At 47.3% G+C, this 20971-nt stretch overlaps 2 protein-coding genes across 2 annotated transcripts in view; both read right to left on the bottom strand.

Annotated features, from left to right (window-relative positions):
* The window catches only part of MUCL3 (mucin like 3), a 9357-nt gene extending 2766 nt beyond the window's left edge, over nt 1–6591 (bottom strand). The window contains exons 1-2 of the mRNA XM_025048068.1: nt 6510–6591; nt 339–760 (exon numbers count right to left, since the gene is read on the bottom strand). Coding sequence (XP_024903836.1) covers nt 339–760; nt 6510–6591 — 504 coding nt within the window. The remainder of the gene's footprint in view (nt 1–338; nt 761–6509) is intronic.
* Nucleotides 6592–19325: 12734 nt separating this feature from the next.
* Nucleotides 19326–20971, bottom strand: part of VARS2 (valyl-tRNA synthetase 2, mitochondrial) — an 11999-nt gene continuing 10353 nt past the window's right edge. The window contains 5 exon segments of the mRNA XM_025048061.1: nt 19326–19605; nt 19607–19681; nt 19788–19916; nt 20066–20241; nt 20397–20508. Coding sequence (XP_024903829.1) covers nt 19537–19605; nt 19607–19681; nt 19788–19916; nt 20066–20241; nt 20397–20508 — 561 coding nt within the window. The 3' untranslated portion in view covers nt 19326–19536.

Raw genomic sequence — 20971 nt, 5'->3', positions numbered from 1 at the left:
TTCACATGAGCAGATGTGCTCCGTTTTCCATATTTTGTAGGCATTTCTATGGTTCTTGTCACCATCATAATGGCCGATGTGCTCTCTTTTTTATTAAAAGTAGGTTTTTCTGGTGTCTGTGTATGCTTCTCAGCTCCTGTTGGCATCTCCGGTGTTTGTTTTCTAGCCTTTGTTTGTGTCTTATCCGAGACAACTGTAGTTTTGTAATCAGTAGCTATTGTATGATTGTTAATTCTTTCTGTCATTTCTATGCTTCTTGTAGCCTTGTATGATATATTTGTGAATGTTGTGCTCTTTTCTGAGGAAGATGTGAGTTTTTTGTTAATGTCTGAATTGACTGAGTTGTGGGTAAGAGTTGTGGTCTTGCATGAGGTGGTGCTTTTACTGTCTAAAATAATGACGGTATTTCCCAAAGGTGTTACACTTTTATTTGAGTTTCTTGTTACTGTCTGTCTGCTTGTTTTGGACTTAGGACAAGTTATTTTGCTCTTGGATTTTGTGGTTGGATATTTTGTATCAGATGATTTTTTAAGTGTGTTAATGGAGTCAGTTGGATGGATAGAGCGTTTGTCCCAGATAAGTGGACCTTTTTCTTGATTGCCGGGGGTTTGTTCAGAAGTAGGAGGAGCTTCATGATGAGTTACAGAGTTTTTGGAGTTACCTATAGATTTGTGAATCTGCTTGGAATGGTGTGTGGATTTGCAATGGTGTTTAGGCCGATAGGTTTCTGCAGATTTAGTGTGGTCCATAGAGCTGTGTCCTAAACGAAGACCAGTGTGGTCAGACGGAGTACTATAAACAGAGCCTGGGGTAGGAGCAGATAAATGACCAGATTTGGGGGATTCACCAATTTTATGAAATTCTTGAAATGCAGTAGCACCTGTAAAAGGAGAGAATCAAGTAAGAAACTTTCTCCACTTTCTTTCTTGCTTCCCTGCCCACCTCCATCTCTAGAGGTCCCTTTATTACTCCAGATATATCTCCCCAGCCAATCTCCTCAGAATACAATGATAACTAATCTCCATTCTCACCTCCAGTCTCTGAACCTTTGTTTAGGCTGTGCCTTCAGCAATAATGCCACTTCACCTCTTCTCCACCTCCACTCTTCATTTCTCACTTTTAGATCTTTCTAGATTTATAATGTCTTCCCTGATCCTTCCAAGCAGATAAGATTCAGCTTCATCTCAGTGCTCACAAAAAAATTTGTTAATTACTCTTTCCTGCTACCTTCATCTTGAAATTACAGATGTTTGTGTGCCTGTCAACCTCTACCCCTTGCCCTGCCTATCAAATCATAAATTTTGAGAGCAGATATTGACTGGCATTTTGCTCCGCAAGGGCTTCACTAAGGTTTATATAATACTTATGAAAGGGAGTTCCCTTTTGATGGCAGAGAAGAAAGGGAATAAATAACAGAATCCTCTTCTGTCCATAACATCCCAGCTCCATCTCAAATGTGACAATGCGAGCGATTGAAGTAAGACCTCTGGCAGAACTTCCCGTAAGGATTAGTAAATAGAAACAGATGATGAGTGAGAGAAGGATAAGAAGAGAAATGGAGAATGGGAAACTTTCATTTTGTTTGGTCTAGATAGAGGGAAGTAGATGAGATGATTCAACTCTCTGGTTCCGCCACTGGATCCCACTCTTAGAAAAATCACAACTAAAGCCATCTGGGATAGATGAAGGTGGCCTCTTAAGAGAAAAAGATACTTGCTCAGGGGTCTTGAAAAGAATGAACGAGGCAGCTGTATTCTGGGAGAAACTGACTATGTTTAAGGACAGGGTGTGAGGGAAAACACCCCTATCAATGAACAGATATGGGCCTTAATTCTGTGGGAAAACAACCAGTGGAGACAGAGGAGATGTCTCTGATATCCAGCCAGGAGAATAAGAGCCAGGAGATCACCAAAGAATGAGAGAGATAGTGTTGTTACCTAACTAAGGTTTCCAGTCTCTATTAGTTCAAGGTGGCAACCAGAACTTTGACCCATTCCCAATCACAGGAAATCGTAATCCACCCACCTCCCTGATGACAAGGAGAGTTGGGGGCTGGGAAACTCGGTCCTTGAAAGAAATATGGGTGGAACAAGAAGGGTGTGAAGGTAGTAGAGAAGCCCAAGTCCCTGGAGGAAATCAGGGTTGGGGAGAGAGAAGAGGGCTGAATTGTCAGGCCCTCACCTGACTATGCCAGCTCCATTCTCTGATTCCCTTGACAGCAATACCATTACTAGCTCTCGTTCACTGGGCACCTTTTCCGGGCCAGGCACTTGGCTGGTTGCCTCACAGACATTCTTTTTCTGGATTCTTTTCTATGGTGATTGATCTCCAAGCTCCCCACATGGCACCTTAAAAACTGTCAACTTCCCTATTTTATAGCCAAGAAACTTGAGTTTCACGAAGGAATGGTGCCTTGCACACAATCCCCAGCAATAACATTGGCCAATTTTTTGAGCACTGACTGTGAGACAGGCAAGTCCTACAAATGAGGACATACATTAACTCATTACTTTTCACAACAACCCTTTGGGGTTGAGAGCTATTTCTCATTCTCTCCCCTTTTTAGATATGAGAAAACAAGGTTCAGAGGAGTTAAGTATCTCCACAAGGATCCTCAGCAGGTAAGAAGTTGAGCCAGAAGTGAACATACATTCTGGGTTCCTGGCGCCCAGGCCTAGGTTCTTACCACACTACACAGCCTGTAGGTCAGCTGACATTTGTGGAACCCCTGAAGGATGCTGTTTATATACTTGTTTTTCTAATCCTCACCACAAACCTGTGAGGCAAGTATATGATCTTACTGTCTTACAGGTGAGGAAAGGAGGTTCAAAGAGGTAAAGTGATTGGCAAAGTCAGGCTTTTCAAATGTTTTTAAATGTGATAAGGGTGAATAAATATCCACAGAGTAAATAAATAAGCAGGCAGCAGCGCAGAATGACAACTTCACTGGCCTTAAAGAATCAAAGGACAGGATTGGGGTCCAGGCTTGGTTTCTCATAACAGTGATGTCAACTGCACCAGCTTAGTTTGAGGATTAAAGGAAGGATGGAACAGAAAAGTCTGCAGCATCGCTGACTCTTTAAAGTATTTATTGAATCTGAAATGTAGTCTTTCAAACAACCTCGTACTTTGCCCTGTTCTTCTCCTGATAGCAAGGGGACCTGGAGCCACAGCCCTGCTCTCCTGTGTTCTGCAGTCCACCGTGTCCCTCCTCACCCACCTGTTCTATGTAACTCTGAAGCATTGCTGGGCCACTTCCTTCTGTGTCTCATCAATATAACACTCACACCTTTCTAATGTACAATAAATTGTTTAATTCTCACAATGGTAGAGATTTTTATTTTTCTATTCATCACTGGCCTAGAACAATGTCTGGTCCATAAGGAGGGAGGCACTTCATAAATATTTGTTTAATGAATGAATGAGGAAATATTTTAGACCTATGAACTCTTTAGAAGCCTTGCTAACAACTTTCATTATGCACATTATGTATAAAACAACATATTGTGACCTCCAAAGGTTGAAAGACCAAGGGATAACTTATGCTCTGTTAGTAACTGAGCCCCTGAGATGAAAGACGGTGAAAGGCCTCTAGCCCAGTCCTGGGACACCAGTTGTCTTTTAACCACAGCAGCCACACAGTCAATAACTAGACTCGAATAATTGATCTTAGAATTCAGATCCACATCACACTGCTGTGGAACCATCGACTGTAAAATCTGCCTCTCAGAAACGTCTACTCCATTCACAAAGAGTCAAAGCTGCAGGGAACCCTTGGGCCCAGCCATGATGCAAATCAGAAACTAAACCCCCATGAAAGACGACTACCTCTTTTCCTCAGTAGATCTGTCATTGGTAGCAACTTTATTTCCCTAGGAAATTCTCACAATCATTTCACTGACTGCAATAGTGGCCTGTAAAGAACTTTTTTGGTCATTGAGGTATAGGCAGAGAAGAAAATCTGGCATTAGCAGAAGACACTGGACATGGATGCTTAGCCTGGATAAAAGAATAAAAACAAATCTCACAGCATCAAAACTATGTACAACTGTAAAGGTCTGTTCAATCTGTTTCATTTACTTGTTTGAAGAGAAGGTGGACAAGCTGCTAAGTCGCTCATACTGTCAGATCAGTCTCCCCGAAAAGAGCATTTCTGGTATTTCTTAGTATCCTGCCTCTCAAAAATGGCTATCTCATTTGCTATGATGTAGGTAAATGCTTGTTAAAATGTCTATATACTTTAAGCTCAATATGTGACCGAAAACACAGACATAGTAAAAGACTAAAGAGAAACACACTCAAATGGTTGCCCAGGTGGCTAGAGAGTATTAAGAGAGATTTTCTTTTTCTTTCTAATATTTTCTATTTTTTAATTTCTAAAATAAGCAGATATCATTTTTGTCATAGAAATTAAATGAAATAACATTTAACACAGGAAAAGGTCCTTTTTAGTCTCCACAGGATCCCAGCTTCACCTGTGTTCTCCTCAGAGATGATTTAATCTAGATGATTTAACCTATGTTTCTGTGTCTGCATGATGCAGACTCTGAGGTTCTAGGATCTAGTTACCTAAGTCTGGAAACTCACTGGTCCTGTGGATAAATGACAGAGGTCCTCCCAGAACTGTAAGATGAAGGTCTTCATCCACTCTAGACATCACTCTTCCCTCCCTACCCCAGCCTCTCTCTCTCTCTGCTGGATAGAGTCATGTGCTCACACCCAGTTCCACCCTGAATGCATCCCAACTCCAGCCCAGGCTCAAGCTCTCCCCACCTTTCACACACTCCTGCTTTCCTCTTCAGATCTGAACATCCAGCCGCCCTTGCCTTCCGCACCCCTCCTCTCCATCTCTTCACTAGCCAAGCTCTAGTGTGACCATCTCCCAGAACACACTCACCTGGCCCACAGTGTCTTATCTCAGAATTCAAATTCTAAGTCTGCCCTGTGCCCTAAAGTAAATCTCCCTCAAAAGTGAATGTGCGTGGAGCAGATTCATGATTCATTCCCTTCTGCCCGTACAGGTTCCTCTTCCTGGGCAGCCACAGGAGGAGGTAATACAAAGCAGCAAATGGCACAATCAGCCTGAAGGTGGTGAGATTGGGCAGCTGACAGCAGCTCTGGTGCCTCTATACCAAAACTCTCGATGTGGGAGGAAGGCATCAATTCAGGACAGAAATTGGGTCTAATTCCCAATTTCAATGGGACCCTGAGAGCTTGTCAAACGTATGGACCCACTACCCGCAGAGGACTGCTGAGACCTAGCAGAGGCAACTTGAAAATTTTTCAGCCACTGCCCCTACCATCCATATTCTACCCAATGCTCTGACCCTAAAATGACCCTGAGCTCAGAGAAAGAGAAACATCCTCTAATGCCACCCTTAGCCAAACACACTTAGAAGGGGAAGCTGCAGCCTGCCCTGCCCCAAATACTGCCCAGAGCATCCAGACTCACGACTTTCCCGACCCTGGTCCTAGCATCAGCACCATTACTGTAAATGACTTTATCTAGGACATAGAGCCTCTCTAGGTCTATTTTTGTGTGTCTACCTTGTGAAGACCCTCTTCTGATTCACCCAGGCCCCCTTCAATCTCCCCTTGTGTTTGGCATCTCCGCTCCCTGGGTTCAGTCACAGAACTGTTTCTTAACTAAGTGAAATAATTTGGTGATTTCACTTTATCTTGTAGAGTCTGCTTAGCTTGTTAAACTTTTCCATATTCATTTTCTCTTTGAAGCCCGGGGATATTTCCTGACCATAAAGTGGAGACAAAACCCCACACATCTAATTGAGTTGCCATGAGGATTAAATAAGTAAACACGGATGAAGTGCCTAGAACAATGCCTGACACATGGTAAATGCTCAGTAAACACCAATGATTGGCATTGTCCAGGTAGCATCCTTCCCATTTTATAGATGTGTGAACTAATCAAGTGGGCCAGAGTCAGGACTGGAACTCAGGTCAGCATAAAATAGGACTCTCATGAGAGAAATGAACCCCATACCTCCCAAGGGCAGCAGGCAGTGTGGAGTGGTAGAAACCTGCTTGCCTCCATGACTTTGAGCAAGGTCCTCACCTCCCAAAGTCTCACTCTCCTCATAAAATGGGATATTATTAACCACTTCAGGGAATTTGAGGAGATGAAATGAGATGAAATACTCTGAGCCCCTGTGAGTTCCTTGCACATAGCAGATGCTCAGGGAATGTCAGGTTCCTGCTGCTGCCCACCAAGGACTGTCAGCCTATACAGTGGCTTTATGCCAACCAAAAGAAGGAGCAGAACCTAGGCTGAATTTCATCTCCGACATGCCCCTCAGTCAGCAAACTTGAGCAGTAAACATCCTTGACAACTGTATGCAACAGCCTCATACCTAACTCTCTTCTCAACACACATTCATCCACAGGTCATTTCTATGATTGGTCATTCAACCTTATAAATGCTAAGAAACAAGCCCTCTCTGTCTTCTATCCCCTGTATAATGGTGACCCCTTTGCCTCTGAGGGCATCTTACCTGCCTCCCGAGAAGCTAGAAGGAAGAGAAGGCAGCAGTGGAGGCCAAAGGTGGAGCGGATGCAGTGAGCCAGCTGGGCCATGTTCAACTGCGCTGGACGGCTGCTTGAGGCTGTGGGCTGGGGTCTCCCACCTTATATGGGGCCAGATTTGACGTCATGGGGGTTGGGGCCCCTCAGGCCTAAGCCTTAAACAAACAAAGCTGCCTCACCCCACAGGGGTGCCCTGATAATGGGAGACCGCAGGTGCTGCGTCAGGGAGCCAAGTACCTGGGTGCCTGCCACAGGGGTGGGATCTGAGGGAGGGAAAAGGAGCTGGGAGAGGGCAGGCTCCTGACTCAGCCCAGTGGAGGGAGAGAGCATTGGGTGGGGGGGGTGGATTCCAGGGTTCTGGAGAAGTGAGGAGTAGATGGCAGGGTTCTAGAAGGACTGAGTTCTGGCTGGGCAAGATGGGGAGGAGGAAGATTGGATGCCTGGGTTCAGGAGGAGATTCAAATTCTAGTTCTTCTCTAGCTTCACATTCACTCTCCTGTCTCTCTCACATCAGCCCAGCTCTCCACACCTCTTATTCACACATGGCCACTCTTTTTGCCCTGGGTGGAGCTGCTCATGAGTATCAGGTGAAAGAGCAAAGAAGAAGAAGCCCTCACGTGGCCCGCCACTGCAGACACAGGCACCCCCAGATGTCCAGAGATAACACAGCATATAGAGATGGTTAAGTCAGTGACAGAGACAAGAGACCAGACAGACACAAAACCCCAGGATCTGACATCGCATGCCTCACCAGGGACAAAGACAGGTTCAGGCCACCCAGAAGCACTGAGGCCGAGATCTTTGGCAGATATGTTCAGTTACAGGAGACTCTGACTTCCCTTCACCCCTTCACCCCCACCTTAGCCCAAAGGCCCTTTCTTGCTTCCAAGCCCCCATCTACCCCTACACAGAAATGCAGATCCTCCCTTTCTAGGATCTCCCAGAGTCTCCCTCTTCCCTTCCTCCTGATTCCTTGCCTGAAGCAAGCACTGGGTCAGAGATTATTCAAATTCATACACTAGGCTCCTAAGTAGCAGTGTCTAGGGGTGGCACAGGACAGACTATGGGAGTAGGGGGGGCACCTCTAAGGAGTGAGAAAGCTGTGGGTCAAGGTATCTAAGTCACACCCCATTGCTCACTTAATTTGTTCACTGTGCGTCTCCTCTCATGGAAAGTAAGCACCCAGCAGGCAAGGGCTTTGCCTTGGTCACTGCTGCCTCCTCAGCCTCTGGATCAGTGCCTGGCACACAGTGGACAATCAATGTGTTTAGTGAGCTGAATGGAGTGGAAGCCAGAGCTGGCTACTGCCCTTCTAGGAGAGTGGTGCAGGCACAGGGAGTGAAGGCCAGGACCTAGAAGGCAAGAAGCCAAGGCCTTGTAGTAATGGGGCTCATGAGAGAACTAGATAGCTGAACATGTGAATTCCTCCCATTATTTGGCATGACTAGTCCCTAAGCCGTAGGCAGGGCTGGAATAGGTGGGAAGAAGAGAACAGGTCAACTGTTCATTAATGTGATTAATGAGAGATTAATGAGGCTCCCTGGAGTCAGGCCAAGACTGACTACTCAGACTGGGCAGCTTGCCTCTCAGACAATGCATCCTGCAGGATGGGAAAACTGAGGCAGAGGCAGGCCCTCCCTTGTAACTCCATCTGGACTCAGGAGTGACTGAGTCCTTTCCACTAGTATGCCAGCCCGCTCTTTCCCCCAGAGATCCAGGCCTCTAAGAAAGTAGTTCTCAACAAGGAGGGACAATTTTGCTCCCCAGGGGACATTTGGCAATGTCTGGAGACATTCTTGTCACATCTGAAGACGTTCTTGTCACATCTGGAAGGGGGCTGCTACTAGCATATAGTGAGTAGAAAGCAGAGATGCTGCTAAACATTCTATAATGCACAGACCATCCCCACAACAAAGAACTCTTCAGTCCTATATGTCAATAGTGCTGAGGCTGAGAATCTGTTTTCATTATGTAAATAAACATCCTCTCTTCTTTTTAGCTCCAATCTCTCCTAGAGGTCCCAGGTATATGGGGTAGAAGAACCTGGAGGTAGATGGAGGCTCAAGTGTAATTCGAGGTTGTTATGTCTGAGCTACAGACTGAAGAGCTGGTCACAAAACAACTGTACTAGCTACTGACCTTAGAGCATTTCAATACACCAAAGAATGTGCTGAGCGCCTTATCTTGTTATAACCTCTGAGGATAGCAATGTCAGCCCTGTTTTAAAGATAAGAATAAACAATCTCAGATCAGAGAAGTGACTTGCCCAAGGTCATACAGCTGGTAAGCAGCAGAGGCCAGACTCAGCTGGTGCCTGCCTCACGGCAAAACCCAAGCACTTGAGCAAATAAATACACAGTGGCTAGGAGACCAGTGGAGGAGATGCTGTTTTACTTAGCAAGAATTGTGTCCACCACCCACCCAGAGTGGGCATCGCAGAGCAGGATTCCTCACCTGTCTTGAGCTGAGAGAATCAGGGCTCTATGGAGCCAGCCCAAGGGGGCACCATATGAAAAGAGCTGTGAAGGGGGAGTCCCCCTCCTGTGTCCTAAGGAGCCCAAGCAAATTGTCCTCAGCTAAGGAGCATCTGTGATAGTTGGGAAAAAGAGTGGGAATGGGAAGAAATGGTGAGGGGCAAAGGTTCCAACTACTTGGAGCCAGAAGCTATGAGGGCTGGAAGACCCCGGACACCATCTAGTCCTGGTCCTTTCTTCTACAGATGAGAAACTGTCAGAAAGGTTAGGTGTCAGATGGCATGCTGACAGCAGGTGCCAGACTGAAATCTCCACCTCCCCCTCAGTGAACTTTCCCTTACACTGTTGGTGGAGGAGACCTGGGGCCCCCTGGCCACAGGAATCCACCCTCAGGAAATGGTCCCAGTTAATGCGAATGGAAGGTTGTGTCTTTTTTTGTTTTGGCAGGGTGGGGTTTAGTTTTTCTTAATTGTCCCCCAAATGTCTTTTTTTTTTTTTTTGAGGTAACATTGGTTTATAACATTATGTAAGTTTCAGGTGTACAACATTATAATTCAACATCTGTATATACTGCATGGTGCTCACCACCAAAAGTTTAATTTCCATCTATCACCATACACTTGACCCCGTTTGCCCATTTCATTCTTTCCTCACCCCATCCCCATTCCCACCCCCATCTCCTGGGGAACCACTAATCTGTTGTCTACCTCCATGAGTTTGTTTTGTTATGTTTTGTTTTGTTTTGTTTTGTTTTGTTTTGAATGAGTCTGTTTAAGGGAGGAAGAAGAAGGCCAAAGAAGGATTTGGCTATCTTGACCCATGTTCACTTGACCAAGTAGCGCTGGCTGGTAGCCTCGTGGTGGCAGCCATAAGGGGTCACAGAGCCACAGCCACACCCCATACTCATCTCCTTCCGGAACTGGCAGGCCTGTGAGATAAGGAATGGATAGGATGGGTTAACCAAGGGCGCCAGGAACCTGGACGGCAGCCTCTTCTCCACAACTCAGCTTCTCAGTGCTCCTCTTCCAGCAAAAACAATACTAATGAAGCAGACAAATTTATTGAGCACTTACTATGTGCCAAGCACCTAAGTGCTTTATATGCATAAGCTCATTTCATCCTCCAACAGCCCTTTGAGATGGATACTATCATTCTCATTTTATCTAGGACTCAATTACCTCAGTATTACCTATATCACAGGGTTGCCATGAACTAAAATAGGTACAGCACCTGACACATAATAAATGCTATTTAAGTATTGCTCATTATTAGTAGTAATGAGGAATCTGGAGCACAGAGAGTTTAAGTAACTTATACAAGATCACACAGCTGTAATGGCAGAGCCAGGATTCAAAATGTTGCTCCACAGAGCTGATTCTTTACTGCCAAGAGCTGGATTTAGCCTTCCGCGTGCTGGTCAGTCTCCAGCACTCCTCAGATTTTCTGTCAGTGGCCCCAAGCTCCCATCCCTGCCTGGTCAATGTTTCCTCTCAGCCACCCAAACGAGTTCCTTTTTCCCCTTATCCCTCCCTAAGTATAGCAAGCTGCCCTACTTCTCTCTGAAGTCCTTGTTCTTCTCAGAACCCTAGGGCACCAGGTCCCAGCCCCACCGGCCTTAGGGACCCATGCATTCAGACCAGTTTCACTCACCTTTTTGATACAATACAGTAAGCTGACGATTGCTGCCACCAAAGTGAGAGTGATCAACACAATGGCCCAGTCTGGGACAGAGCCTTTTTCCTGAGGCTTCAGGCCTGGGGAATAGAGGGACAGCGATCAAAGCAGGTAGGACCTCAAATCCACCCCCTCACACACACACATCCCACTGCCCTCCATGACTTTCCACCTTTCCTTCTGTGATGCTCATATTTATACAACTCTAAGACCACATTTTCTCTGTGAAGTTTTTGCCTATCCTCTTGGGAACAGAATCTCAATGGAGAGGGTTTTAAAGGTCTTCAATCCACACCCTGTCGCCTCTTCCCTGACACCTGTGGACAGGTCTGTCAGTCTCTAAACTCCTCATTGACATCTGCTTCTCTCGATCTTTCTGAACTCTCCTTCGTATCCCAAGTTCCACTGTCTCTGTCTCTCTCGATCTGCAGTCTCTGCACTGGCAGGGTCCTTCAGTGAGCCTCTCTCCTTCTTCTGAGCCCCAGTCCTCACCCACCTCACCCCACCCTGACTCTGGTCACTAAGAGGAGCCAGAGCCTGTTCTCCTGTCTTTCCTTCACTCATTTCCTGACCTAGGATTGTCTGGGGGGAGGCTAGGATTGAAGGAGAGGGGAAGAAGGAGATAGAGAGAGGAAGGATGATAGGACCTCTGGAGGAGATGAGGACGGAAGCTGAAAACCTTTCAAGGAAGCAATCAGGTAACAGATATCTGGTTTTTGGTCTGACCAAAGGCTTGAGAGGCACCAAAACCCCCTTAGGAATTGGGAACATCCTCAGACATACTCAAAATGCAGTTGGTAGCAGGCACTAACGCCTGTCCTTACATTCCTGTCTCCAGGAGCTAGGCATGGCTGCAGAGGAATAAGAGAGAATGGGCTCAAGCAATATTTTACTGTTAAATGACCCAAGGCAAATAAGAGTGTCTTATTGGTCAAGACACTGAGCCCAGTGAATATGGTAACCCTCCAGCTATTGTGAGAGTGGAACCTCCTGAGACAGCCATGCTCAATGTGGAAGTCCCAGGCACAGTTGGAGCAGATCCAGGGGCTGTGGTGGGCGAGACAGATCCTTGCAGGGAAGAGGGGAAAAAATGTCTGGAAGAAAATCAAGTGGGAGCAGAGGGAGAAATTACATCAGGTGCTCCCTCAATCAAAATCCTAGTAAGTTTTTGGTAGAAATTGATGGAGTGATTCTATAAAAATGAAAAGCCTGAGAATAGCCAAGACAATCTTAAAAAGAAACAGAAATGAAAGGCTTCCACTACAAGATCTCCAAACTTGCTTCAAAGCCACAGTCATTAAGCACTGTGCCACTGGAGAAAGAATAGACAAATAGAAAAACAGAACAGAGTCCAAAAACAGACTACATATTCACAGTCACTTGACTTTCAATAAAGGTACTCACATAATGCAATGGTGGGGAGAGACAAAGGGTCTTGGAAATAAATGGTTTGGAGGAAACTGGTTATTCATTAGGGAAAAAAATCAAACCTTTACCTCTACCTCACTCCATACACAGAAATTAATCTGAGATAGATCACAGGCTTAAACTTGAAAACTAAAATAATAAAGCTTCTGGAAGAACATGTATGAGAATATTTTTGTGATCTTGAAGTAGACAAAAGAACATCTTAGGTATGATACAGAAGGCACTAACTACAAAAGAAAAAGTTGATAAATTGAAAAGCAGAAAAGGGGTCCTTGGATAGCCACCAAAGGCAGAGCATGGCTTCATGATGTTCTGGGGAACTGCCGACTCATGTGTGACAGGGAGCAGGAAGCCCCCACCCAGAGCTGTGGGCCAAGCTAAAGAGTCCTTCAGAGATGGATTGAGCAACAGAAATATCACCTGGCAGTGTTGAGACTGTTCCTGAAACACTCCTAGAAGTGGTCGGAGCTAAAGTCTGAGGACTGCTGGATAAACACTCGGAGGCTGAAGAAACTGTTGAGAATGTGGTGGGGAGACTTTCTGAGATGGTGGGGAGAGTCATAGAGACAGTGGAGAGACCTGTGGAGATGTCCCCAGAGACAGTGGAGAGACCTGTTGAGACAGTGGGGACACTGGCAGAGACAGTGGGGAGACCAGCAGAGGCAGTGGGGATACCAGCAGAGATGTCCCCAGAGATAGTGGGGACACTGGTAGAGATAGTGGGGAGACTGGCAGCAACACTGGGGAGACCTGCAGAGATAGTAGGGACTCTGGCAGAGACAGTGGGGAGACCTGTAGAGACAGTGGGGACACTGGCCGAGACAGTGGGGAGACCGGCAGAGACAGTGGGGAGACCTGCAGAGATATCCCCAGAGACAGTGGGGAGACTGGCAGAGATAGTAGGGAGACTGGCAGCAACAGTGGGGAGACCTGCAGAGACAGTGGGGACACCAGCAGAGACAGTGGGGACACCAGCAGAGACAGTGGGGACACTGGCAGAGACAGTGGGGAGACCAGCAGAGATGTCCCCAGAGACAGTGGGGAGACTGGCAGAGACAGTGGGGAGACCAGCAGAGATAGTGGGGAGACCAGCAGAGACAGTGGAGACACCGGCAGAGACAGTGGGGACACTGGCAGAGATGTCCCCAGAGATGGAAAGACTCTCAGAGGCTGTTGAGATGCCTCCAGATGCTGCGTTAGAGGTCTTCAGTGGGGTTATTTGAGCTGTTGGGAAAAAAAAACAATGATATGATGAGGTTAAAAGAGTTGGCCATGTCCCTGGGTCCAGAGTACACATCTTCACCCCAACACCCCAGCACCTACAAGGAGCCCTATGCTTACCGTGTCCAGCCATGGCCTGCAGGCCCAAGAGCAGCACCAATGCGGCGTCCATGGTGCAGTCAGTGTTCCTTCCCAGGCCCATCTCCCTGGCTTTTTAAAGGCTCCGAGGCCCATTATAATTCTCTGAAGAATCAGGTGTGCCGGGACCTCCATCAACACCAGGATCTTCATCCCCAGGGAGAGGTCACCAAGCTGTCCCCAGAGGATTAACTTGTCCCAGCCTGATCCCAGGAAGCACTGGGCAAGGGGGAGAGTGAGTAAGAGCCTGAGGACTCCCTTACCTGGCCCTTGGGCTCTTCCCGGACGAGGGACCTATGTGCCGCAGGCCCAAGACAGTTCTCCGCCCAGATCCTCCTAAAAGAGTGGCGAGGTGTCCTATGCCAAGGTCCTCCTCTTGCTACTAGAAGTACAACTTTGGGGGTGAGGGCATATGGGTCTCTAGGAGAAGCAGGATTGAGGAGCTGGGCGGAGTGGAGAACGTCATGGTCTGGCAACTGCATCTGACCCTTAGGAGACCCCAGGGCAAGAGCATGAGAGTGAACACCTGAGTCATCTCTCATTGAGATGGCTGCAGCCCTAGTTTTTCATTCTTTCGGCTGAAGAGAGAAGAGGACCATTAGGGAAGACCCACTTCGTGTTCAGGGACAGTGCAATGCAGAATTTTCGAACCTAGCTCTCAAGCCTGACTGCCCTGAACCACTGAGCTGGAATCCACCGCTTCCAAGCTGTGCAGGCTCAGGCAAGTCACTCCTAAACCAAGGTGATCTAGTACCTAGTTCAAAGGGTCATTATGAGCATTAAAGGAAACATTTCTAATGTGTCTGGCACACACAGCAGTGTCAGCTATGATAACATAGAAAGTGAAAGACACAGGGCTGCTCCAACTCTCCTTTAAAGAAGACTCAGATGCCCCAAAGCATCTGTGTTCCCGTCTTCTGCCTACTGATCATTAACTGCTGTGTCTGCTCTTTCTGTCCATTTATTTCTCCCATTCTGGATTTTCTGCTCTCCAGTGCAAGTCTGGGAGTCTCCATTTATATTTATGGTATAGACAGTGTCTCCCTCCATCTCTCCGCCTCTATTCTACTGGGCTTGGGCCCACTGGTTTTCAAGGGAGAGGGGAGATAATACATAGGAAGGCAGAGAGGAAGACGAAGGGCATGTACCTTTGTGTGTTCCAGGGGCTTATGTTATTGGTGTGTCAACCTGTTGAGCTCGTCCCTGTGTCTGGCATAATGAGGGATGAGTTCTAATCTCTCTGCTACTGACTTGCTGTGACCTCAGCAAGTCATCTACCCTCTCTAAACCTTATTTTTTAGTTTGTAAAAAATGATAAACTAGATGTGCTCCAAACTCCCTTTATACATCTGTCCTTGTGTTTACCATTCTGAGTGCTTGTGATCGGGAGGATGAGGGTATCCCTTTTGCTTGAGTGCACAAAGTGATGGGGGGAGATTTGATGAAACCCATGTGTCTACCTGAGTATCTAGGATGTTTTAGAGCAACTAAAATAAAACATTCAAAGATGAAAGTTCCTCATTACCTAGATTTCTCATCTAGAAATCCACTGTGGCTGGGGGAGCAGGACACCTGGGTTTGAGAATAAACTTGGCTTAATCCTCCCCTCCCTTTTTGACCCACATTCCTGAGCCTTTCAATGGCATAAATGGTGGAAATTAATTACAGCTAATAATTAATCTCTAAAGAGGTATAAGAAGCCCAGGCTTGGGTGGGGCCCAGACACCTGCAGGAAGGACAGCTCCTCAAGTTCCCTCTCTGCAGTACCAGGCACCTATGAGGGATGAGTGGGGCACCAGATAGAGCAAAGGGACTACCCACTATTTTCCCCAACAGCCTAATGAATGGCCCTCTCTTGGGTCCTCAAAGCTATATCGGGAGAACTGGAAAATCCAGTTACCCAGCTTCCCCCTCCCAGTTTTGCTCAAATACCTGTGCTAAGGATTGAGTGGCTACAGAAAAGCAGGCCTGGTAAGGAGAGGCTGACAGAGACTTCAGACTTCTCTTCTATCCATTCAAGAAGTAAGGTGGCCACAATGGAGACCAAGCTGCCCCTCTTCCTCCTCCTGACCCTCCTTGGCAGTTCACACGGAAGAGGTAAGGGCTGGACGCAAGGTTCCTCATAGCAAGAAGAGGCCAAGAAGGGGAGTAAAAGAGACAGAGACACCCCAGTCCTGAGCTCTCAAGGGTTCAGGACCCCTGCCTCAAGAGGGTCTGGAAGGGCATTGGAAGGGAAGAACTCAGGTTGGCCTGGGGTACTGGCGGGGAGCGGGGAGGAGGGGGTGTGCCCACATCTCCCAGGGAGTTCAGCCCTGATAGCTGGGTCCTAAGCGGTATTTTTTGATCCTTAGGGCCAGGAATGACTTTGCAGCTGAAGCTGAAGGATTTCTTTCTGGCAAATCCCTATGATTCCGGCTTCCTGGAATTGCTCAAAAAGGTAGTTCTTTTGGAGGGGATAGGATAGGCCTGTGTGAACTCAAAGTGTGTTTCTGAATTGGTTTGGGCCTCTCTGTTGGCACCTGGCTGTCTCTGGGTGTGAGAACCATCTCAGACCTCACCCTCTAACCCTTTCTTTCCCCCAGCTCTGCCTTCTCTTCCACCTTCCATCAGGGACCAATGTAACCCTCCATCAGGCAGGATTCCCATACCACATCACCTGCAAAGTCTGAGAGCAACTGAAGCCTGTGACTCCTGGATTGGGCATTTGGCTCCCCACGTATAGAGGGGATGCCCTGGCCCCATCTTCCAGCAAGCCTTCACCCCACTAAGTGGCAGTAAATATGCTGAATTTAGTGACTTTGTGGGTTCATGAGAAGAGGGCTGGCAGAAAAAAGGAATCAGATGCCCAAGTCTCTAATTCTCCCTCATGAAGCAAAGGGATTCTGGGATGGACGCTCTCTCCTTCAACGCCAGTGTCAAAGGCCTAGAAGGATCTGGGGACTTGACTGGGGATACACACACATCACACAGACATACACATGGGGGTGAATGCACACTTCAAGGTGAGATCTTCAGAACACCTGGGAATAAGGGAAAAAACATGTACTGAATCCCTACTTTGTTCCAGGTGTGACGCTTTCCCATGTCAATGCTTGCAGCAATCTTAATCTTGTAGCATGATAGGTATCATTATCCAAGTTTACAGATGAGACTTAGAGAGGGTAAGCCACTCATATGAGGTCCATTAGCAGTGGAGAGGTCAGATACCAGACAAATACTTTAGCTTAAGCAAGATTTTAATTTCCTCTCCTTTTGCTTAAGTTTTGGGGCTGGGGGCTCAGAACCCAGACAGGGATGTGGACAGAACACCCTCAGGACGTGAGTTCCCTAAGTCAGGGATCCACACAGGTCAATCAAGGTAGGAGGTAGGGTGGGAGGCAGCTCATATGAGAGATAAGGGGTTCGGCTTGTGAGAAGATGGCCAGCTGGCCTAAGTGGTGGAGGAAAGGGGATGGGTGCTAGCAGAGTCACACAGGCCCATGCTTGAGTTCTCGGTGAGTTTCTTATCCTTGTGGAGGCTGCATATCTTCACCTGCAAAATGAGAATAATGATAGTGCCTGCTTCACAGGATTGCTGTGAGGACTACACAGATAAACTTCCTAGATAAGAAGGCTTAAGCAGTAGCGATTATTGTTGCAGTTGGAAACCTGGTCCCAACACATAAGTCCTATCAGGGTCCAGAGTCCTTCTCCTGATTTTCTTGAGGCAGGTATTCATCCAACTCCTCACTCGAGATTATCGAGATTATCTTGATTTCTTACCAGCTGTCTGAAAATGCAAGCATGCACCCAAGGCTTGACCACTGATATGATTGTTTCCTGTTCTCCACAATACAGCCCCTCCCCCCCACACCATACCCCCACCCAACAATCACCACCACCATATGAAATTAGAGCCTGACTCCTTTGGAGGGAAGTGAAGATAACAGTTCCCTCTGGAGCATCCCTAAAAGCGAGAGGAACACAGGAAGTGAGAGAGTAAAAATAAGAACTCACAAAATTTCTCCAGTTTTCTTTATAATTGTCCTGGGACAATAAGCCCAGAGGAGGGGTAGCTTAGGGCCCCAAAAAGCACAGTAGCTCATGACCTGCCCCTAGCCTGCACTAGTGGCCAAGTGACACTCATGGGTCAAGTGTGTAACTTCAAACAGTTGGGGGAGTAGATATCTGGATCTCTAAAAGTCTGGAGGAGCAGACAACTAACTGCTCTTGAGCCTGGTTCCTAAATCTCAGAACCAGGGATGACTGGACTATCATTTGCAGATTCTTTTCTCAAAGAATTCTCTTCCCAGACTCTAGACATAACAGTACAGTGAAAGGAATGCTTTTCATTAGTTCATTAGACCTCAGGGTGGCGGAGACTGTGAACTGTTCCCTAAAAAGCATTCTCCTCCTTTCACATAGACATTTAATTTTAGCCAAGTATCTGGATCATTCTATTTTCCAACTCCTTTACAGGTAGGAATGGGCATGTGATTAGGTTCTTTCCAACTGGATGCAAGTAGAAAGGAATTATGCAATATGCAACTTCCTGGTGCTATCTTTGAAAGGAAAAGAGCTACCATTTCAGAAGGAATAAAGTCCTGAGAACGGATAAAGTCCTTACGAGGTCCTACCTAGATCAGTACTTTCCCACAGAATTTTCCATGACGGAAATGTTTTAGAATCTGTGCTGAGCAATATGGTAGCCACTAGCCACATGCAGCTATAAACACTTGAAATGTGGCAAGTGTAACTGAGGAAATGAATATTTAACTTTAATTACTTTATGTAGTCAAATGGCTACCATTTTGGACAGCACAAACCTAGATAATCTGCCTTGAGCTCTTCCAAATCTCTACTCCACTGCTAATGCCCAACTTCACTTCCCACTCCTCCCCCTTCAGATATAATGGTGGCTTAGGTGAGACAGACCTTTTGCTGGGCAGTAGTGCAGGGCTCTGCAATAATGGGGGCCCACTCCCTTTTAATATTTTCCTGCCTCCTTGCTACTCTGAGTACTCCAGGCATGCTCCCATCTTAGTTTTGCTCTGGCTCTTACCTCTACCTGGAACACTGCTCCCAGATACCCACTTGGCCAATTTGAAGCTTGGTTAGAGCAGCCAGAACAAACCTGCATGTAAATTTATTGGGTTGAATCTGTTGATACTTAAGACAAACTACTTTTAAACTCTGAGCACATTTCATCTCTAAAATGAAGAGAATATTCACCTCTGTAGCTCTCTGGTGGATTCAATGGCACGAGGGAGGCCCCAGCCCCTGACAGTCCTGCCATAAATAGCTACTCAGAGCTGCTGTTCAGAGTGGAATTTGGGCGTAGAAAGGCGAGGCCCCTGAATTCCACTGAGATGAGACAAAGTGTTTGGGGTAAGCAGGTGGGTTTCTGTGCATCTGCATATACCTCGGTCAGAGGTTTGGCAGTGTGTCTTTGGCACTCTGGTCTCAGGTATACAGAAAGGGGAAGGGACACTCAATCCCCAGCACACTCTGCAGCCCCTCAGGCTTGGAGGAAGTCCCTGCTCCTATTGGCACCCCTGGGGATAGGGCCAAGGAGCAGGGAAGCTTCCATTGGTAAAAAGCAGAGAAGGAAGGGCCTATAGAAGTCGTGGCATTGTTAGGAAGTCCGGGAAGTAGGCAGAACCCTGGTCGCTGTGCAAGGTCCTCCTAGAAAGCTCCTCTTGCCTCCCATGAGGCATGCACCTCCCAGCACCCACACTCCCACTGGGGCCCAAGCCCGAGGCTAAGAGCTAAGAGACAGGTCTCCTTTTCCAGAGTCTCAGGGAACAACTACAAGACAAGAAAGTCACCACTGGGGAAAAGAGGGATTAAAGAACCACAGGCAGACACATCTAAGATTTTTAAAGTTTATCTGAATTTCTTCATTTCTAAACTTCCAGGTGGGACTACACAGGAGGGAAGCTGGAACAGGACTCTGAGTATCTCAAGTGATCCACAGTCACTCTGACCAAACTAGTCTGTTTCTTCATTTACAAAATGAGGGAGGTGGATCACATGGTCTCTGAGGCCCATTGAGCCAAGAGCTGCTGAATCAGTTTGTCCTCTAAAGCAGGTGTGGGAGGGAGGAAAACCGAGGGATGGGAAGTGAGAGCTCAGGATTCCCTGGGGCTGGGAGATATGTCCATCAGCTGCCGGAGGTGAGAGACTGCTCTGTCCAGTTTTGACAATTCTAGTTGGAGGGAAGAAAGCTGGACAAGGAGAGAAGCAGGTAAGGATCCAGGTATGAGGCCCCACCTGTCTAGTCCATATTCCCTCAGGGAGATGGGCTTCCTGGGCAGCCTCCCCGAACCTCACCCTGTGCTGCCTCTGAGTCTCCACCTCTCCCTCTGATGGGGTCTTGGCTACAAGGTTGTCAAGCTGTTTCTGCAACTTATGTCTTCGGGCAGCTAGCAGAGGTAGATGGGTCTGGGGGTCCACCAGGCCCTGCAGAAGAGAGACACATATGCAGCCCACCCAGCACCTCCTTCCACCCCATGCTAAGACCCTGCCTCACTTTTATTGAACTTGCTCCTTGCCCTCCCCTCCCAACATCCTTTTTGACCCTTCCTCCCCCTCCAAACTCCTCTGGGCACCTGCAGCTCCATGTAGATCTGAGTGGTGTCACTGAGTGTGGCCTGGACCCAGCCGGAGGGAGCCGCTGCACCTGGGGGTAAGAGGCCCACGGCCCCACAGTGGCCCAGGGTGCCCAGGGGCTCTAGGAAGGCTTCGAAGAGGCCCTGCTCTCCAGGCTCTGAGCTCTGCAGCAGCACTGGAGAAGACATGGAATCCATCAGGGTCAAGTCCTGAGATCCCACCTCCCTTCTCATTCTGCACCTCCTAACTCTCTGGGCTCTGCCCATAGGGCTTTCCCCTCTGCCCTGCCAGCCTGCTCCTTCTGCAGAAGGCACCCAGCACATGCCTCACCTCGGGGCCGGGCCTTGGTGAGCTGGTAGGAGGCTCGGAGAGCCCTCAGCGCCTGCACAACCTCTTGGACCCGGGAGAAGTGCCGTTCCAGCTCGGGCTGGTGCCAGTGCTCCTGGAGATGGGGACCCAGGGTTGACCAGCAGGCTCCTGGGAGACTTATATCAATTCTCCTGGCTCTATCCTCCACCCGCCCACCCCCATCTCCTCAGGGCAGCGGGATCTGTCCTTTCCACCACACACAAAATTCACCACCTCAAAAACACAGCAAAAACTGGGGAATCATCTAAGGTCTTAGATGATCAGTGGTTTATGTCTATTTAGTTGCTCTGACTGAAGATGGCAATCAAAATTAAAATGATCCAAACCTCACAAAACTAATAAAGAAATTCAGTTAAGATTTAAAATGATCTTTAGCATAAGGTTGCTGCATTTATCCTACTCAAGTTATTAAAGCTTAAAACTGCACTGAGAATTTTGGGATATCCCATTACCAACATCTAATCCTCATCACAACTGTGACATGGACTATTGCTATCCTTAGTTTAAAAATGGGGGAATATAAAAATTTTTTTAAT

The sequence above is a fragment of the Pteropus alecto genome, unplaced genomic scaffold (genome assembly GCF_000325575.1).
Source record: "Pteropus alecto unplaced genomic scaffold, ASM32557v1 scaffold555, whole genome shotgun sequence".
NCBI lineage: Eukaryota > Metazoa > Chordata > Mammalia > Chiroptera > Pteropodidae > Pteropus > Pteropus alecto.
The sequence above is the reverse complement of the archived record's forward strand: the minus strand, read 5'-3'. Positions and strand labels throughout refer to the sequence as shown.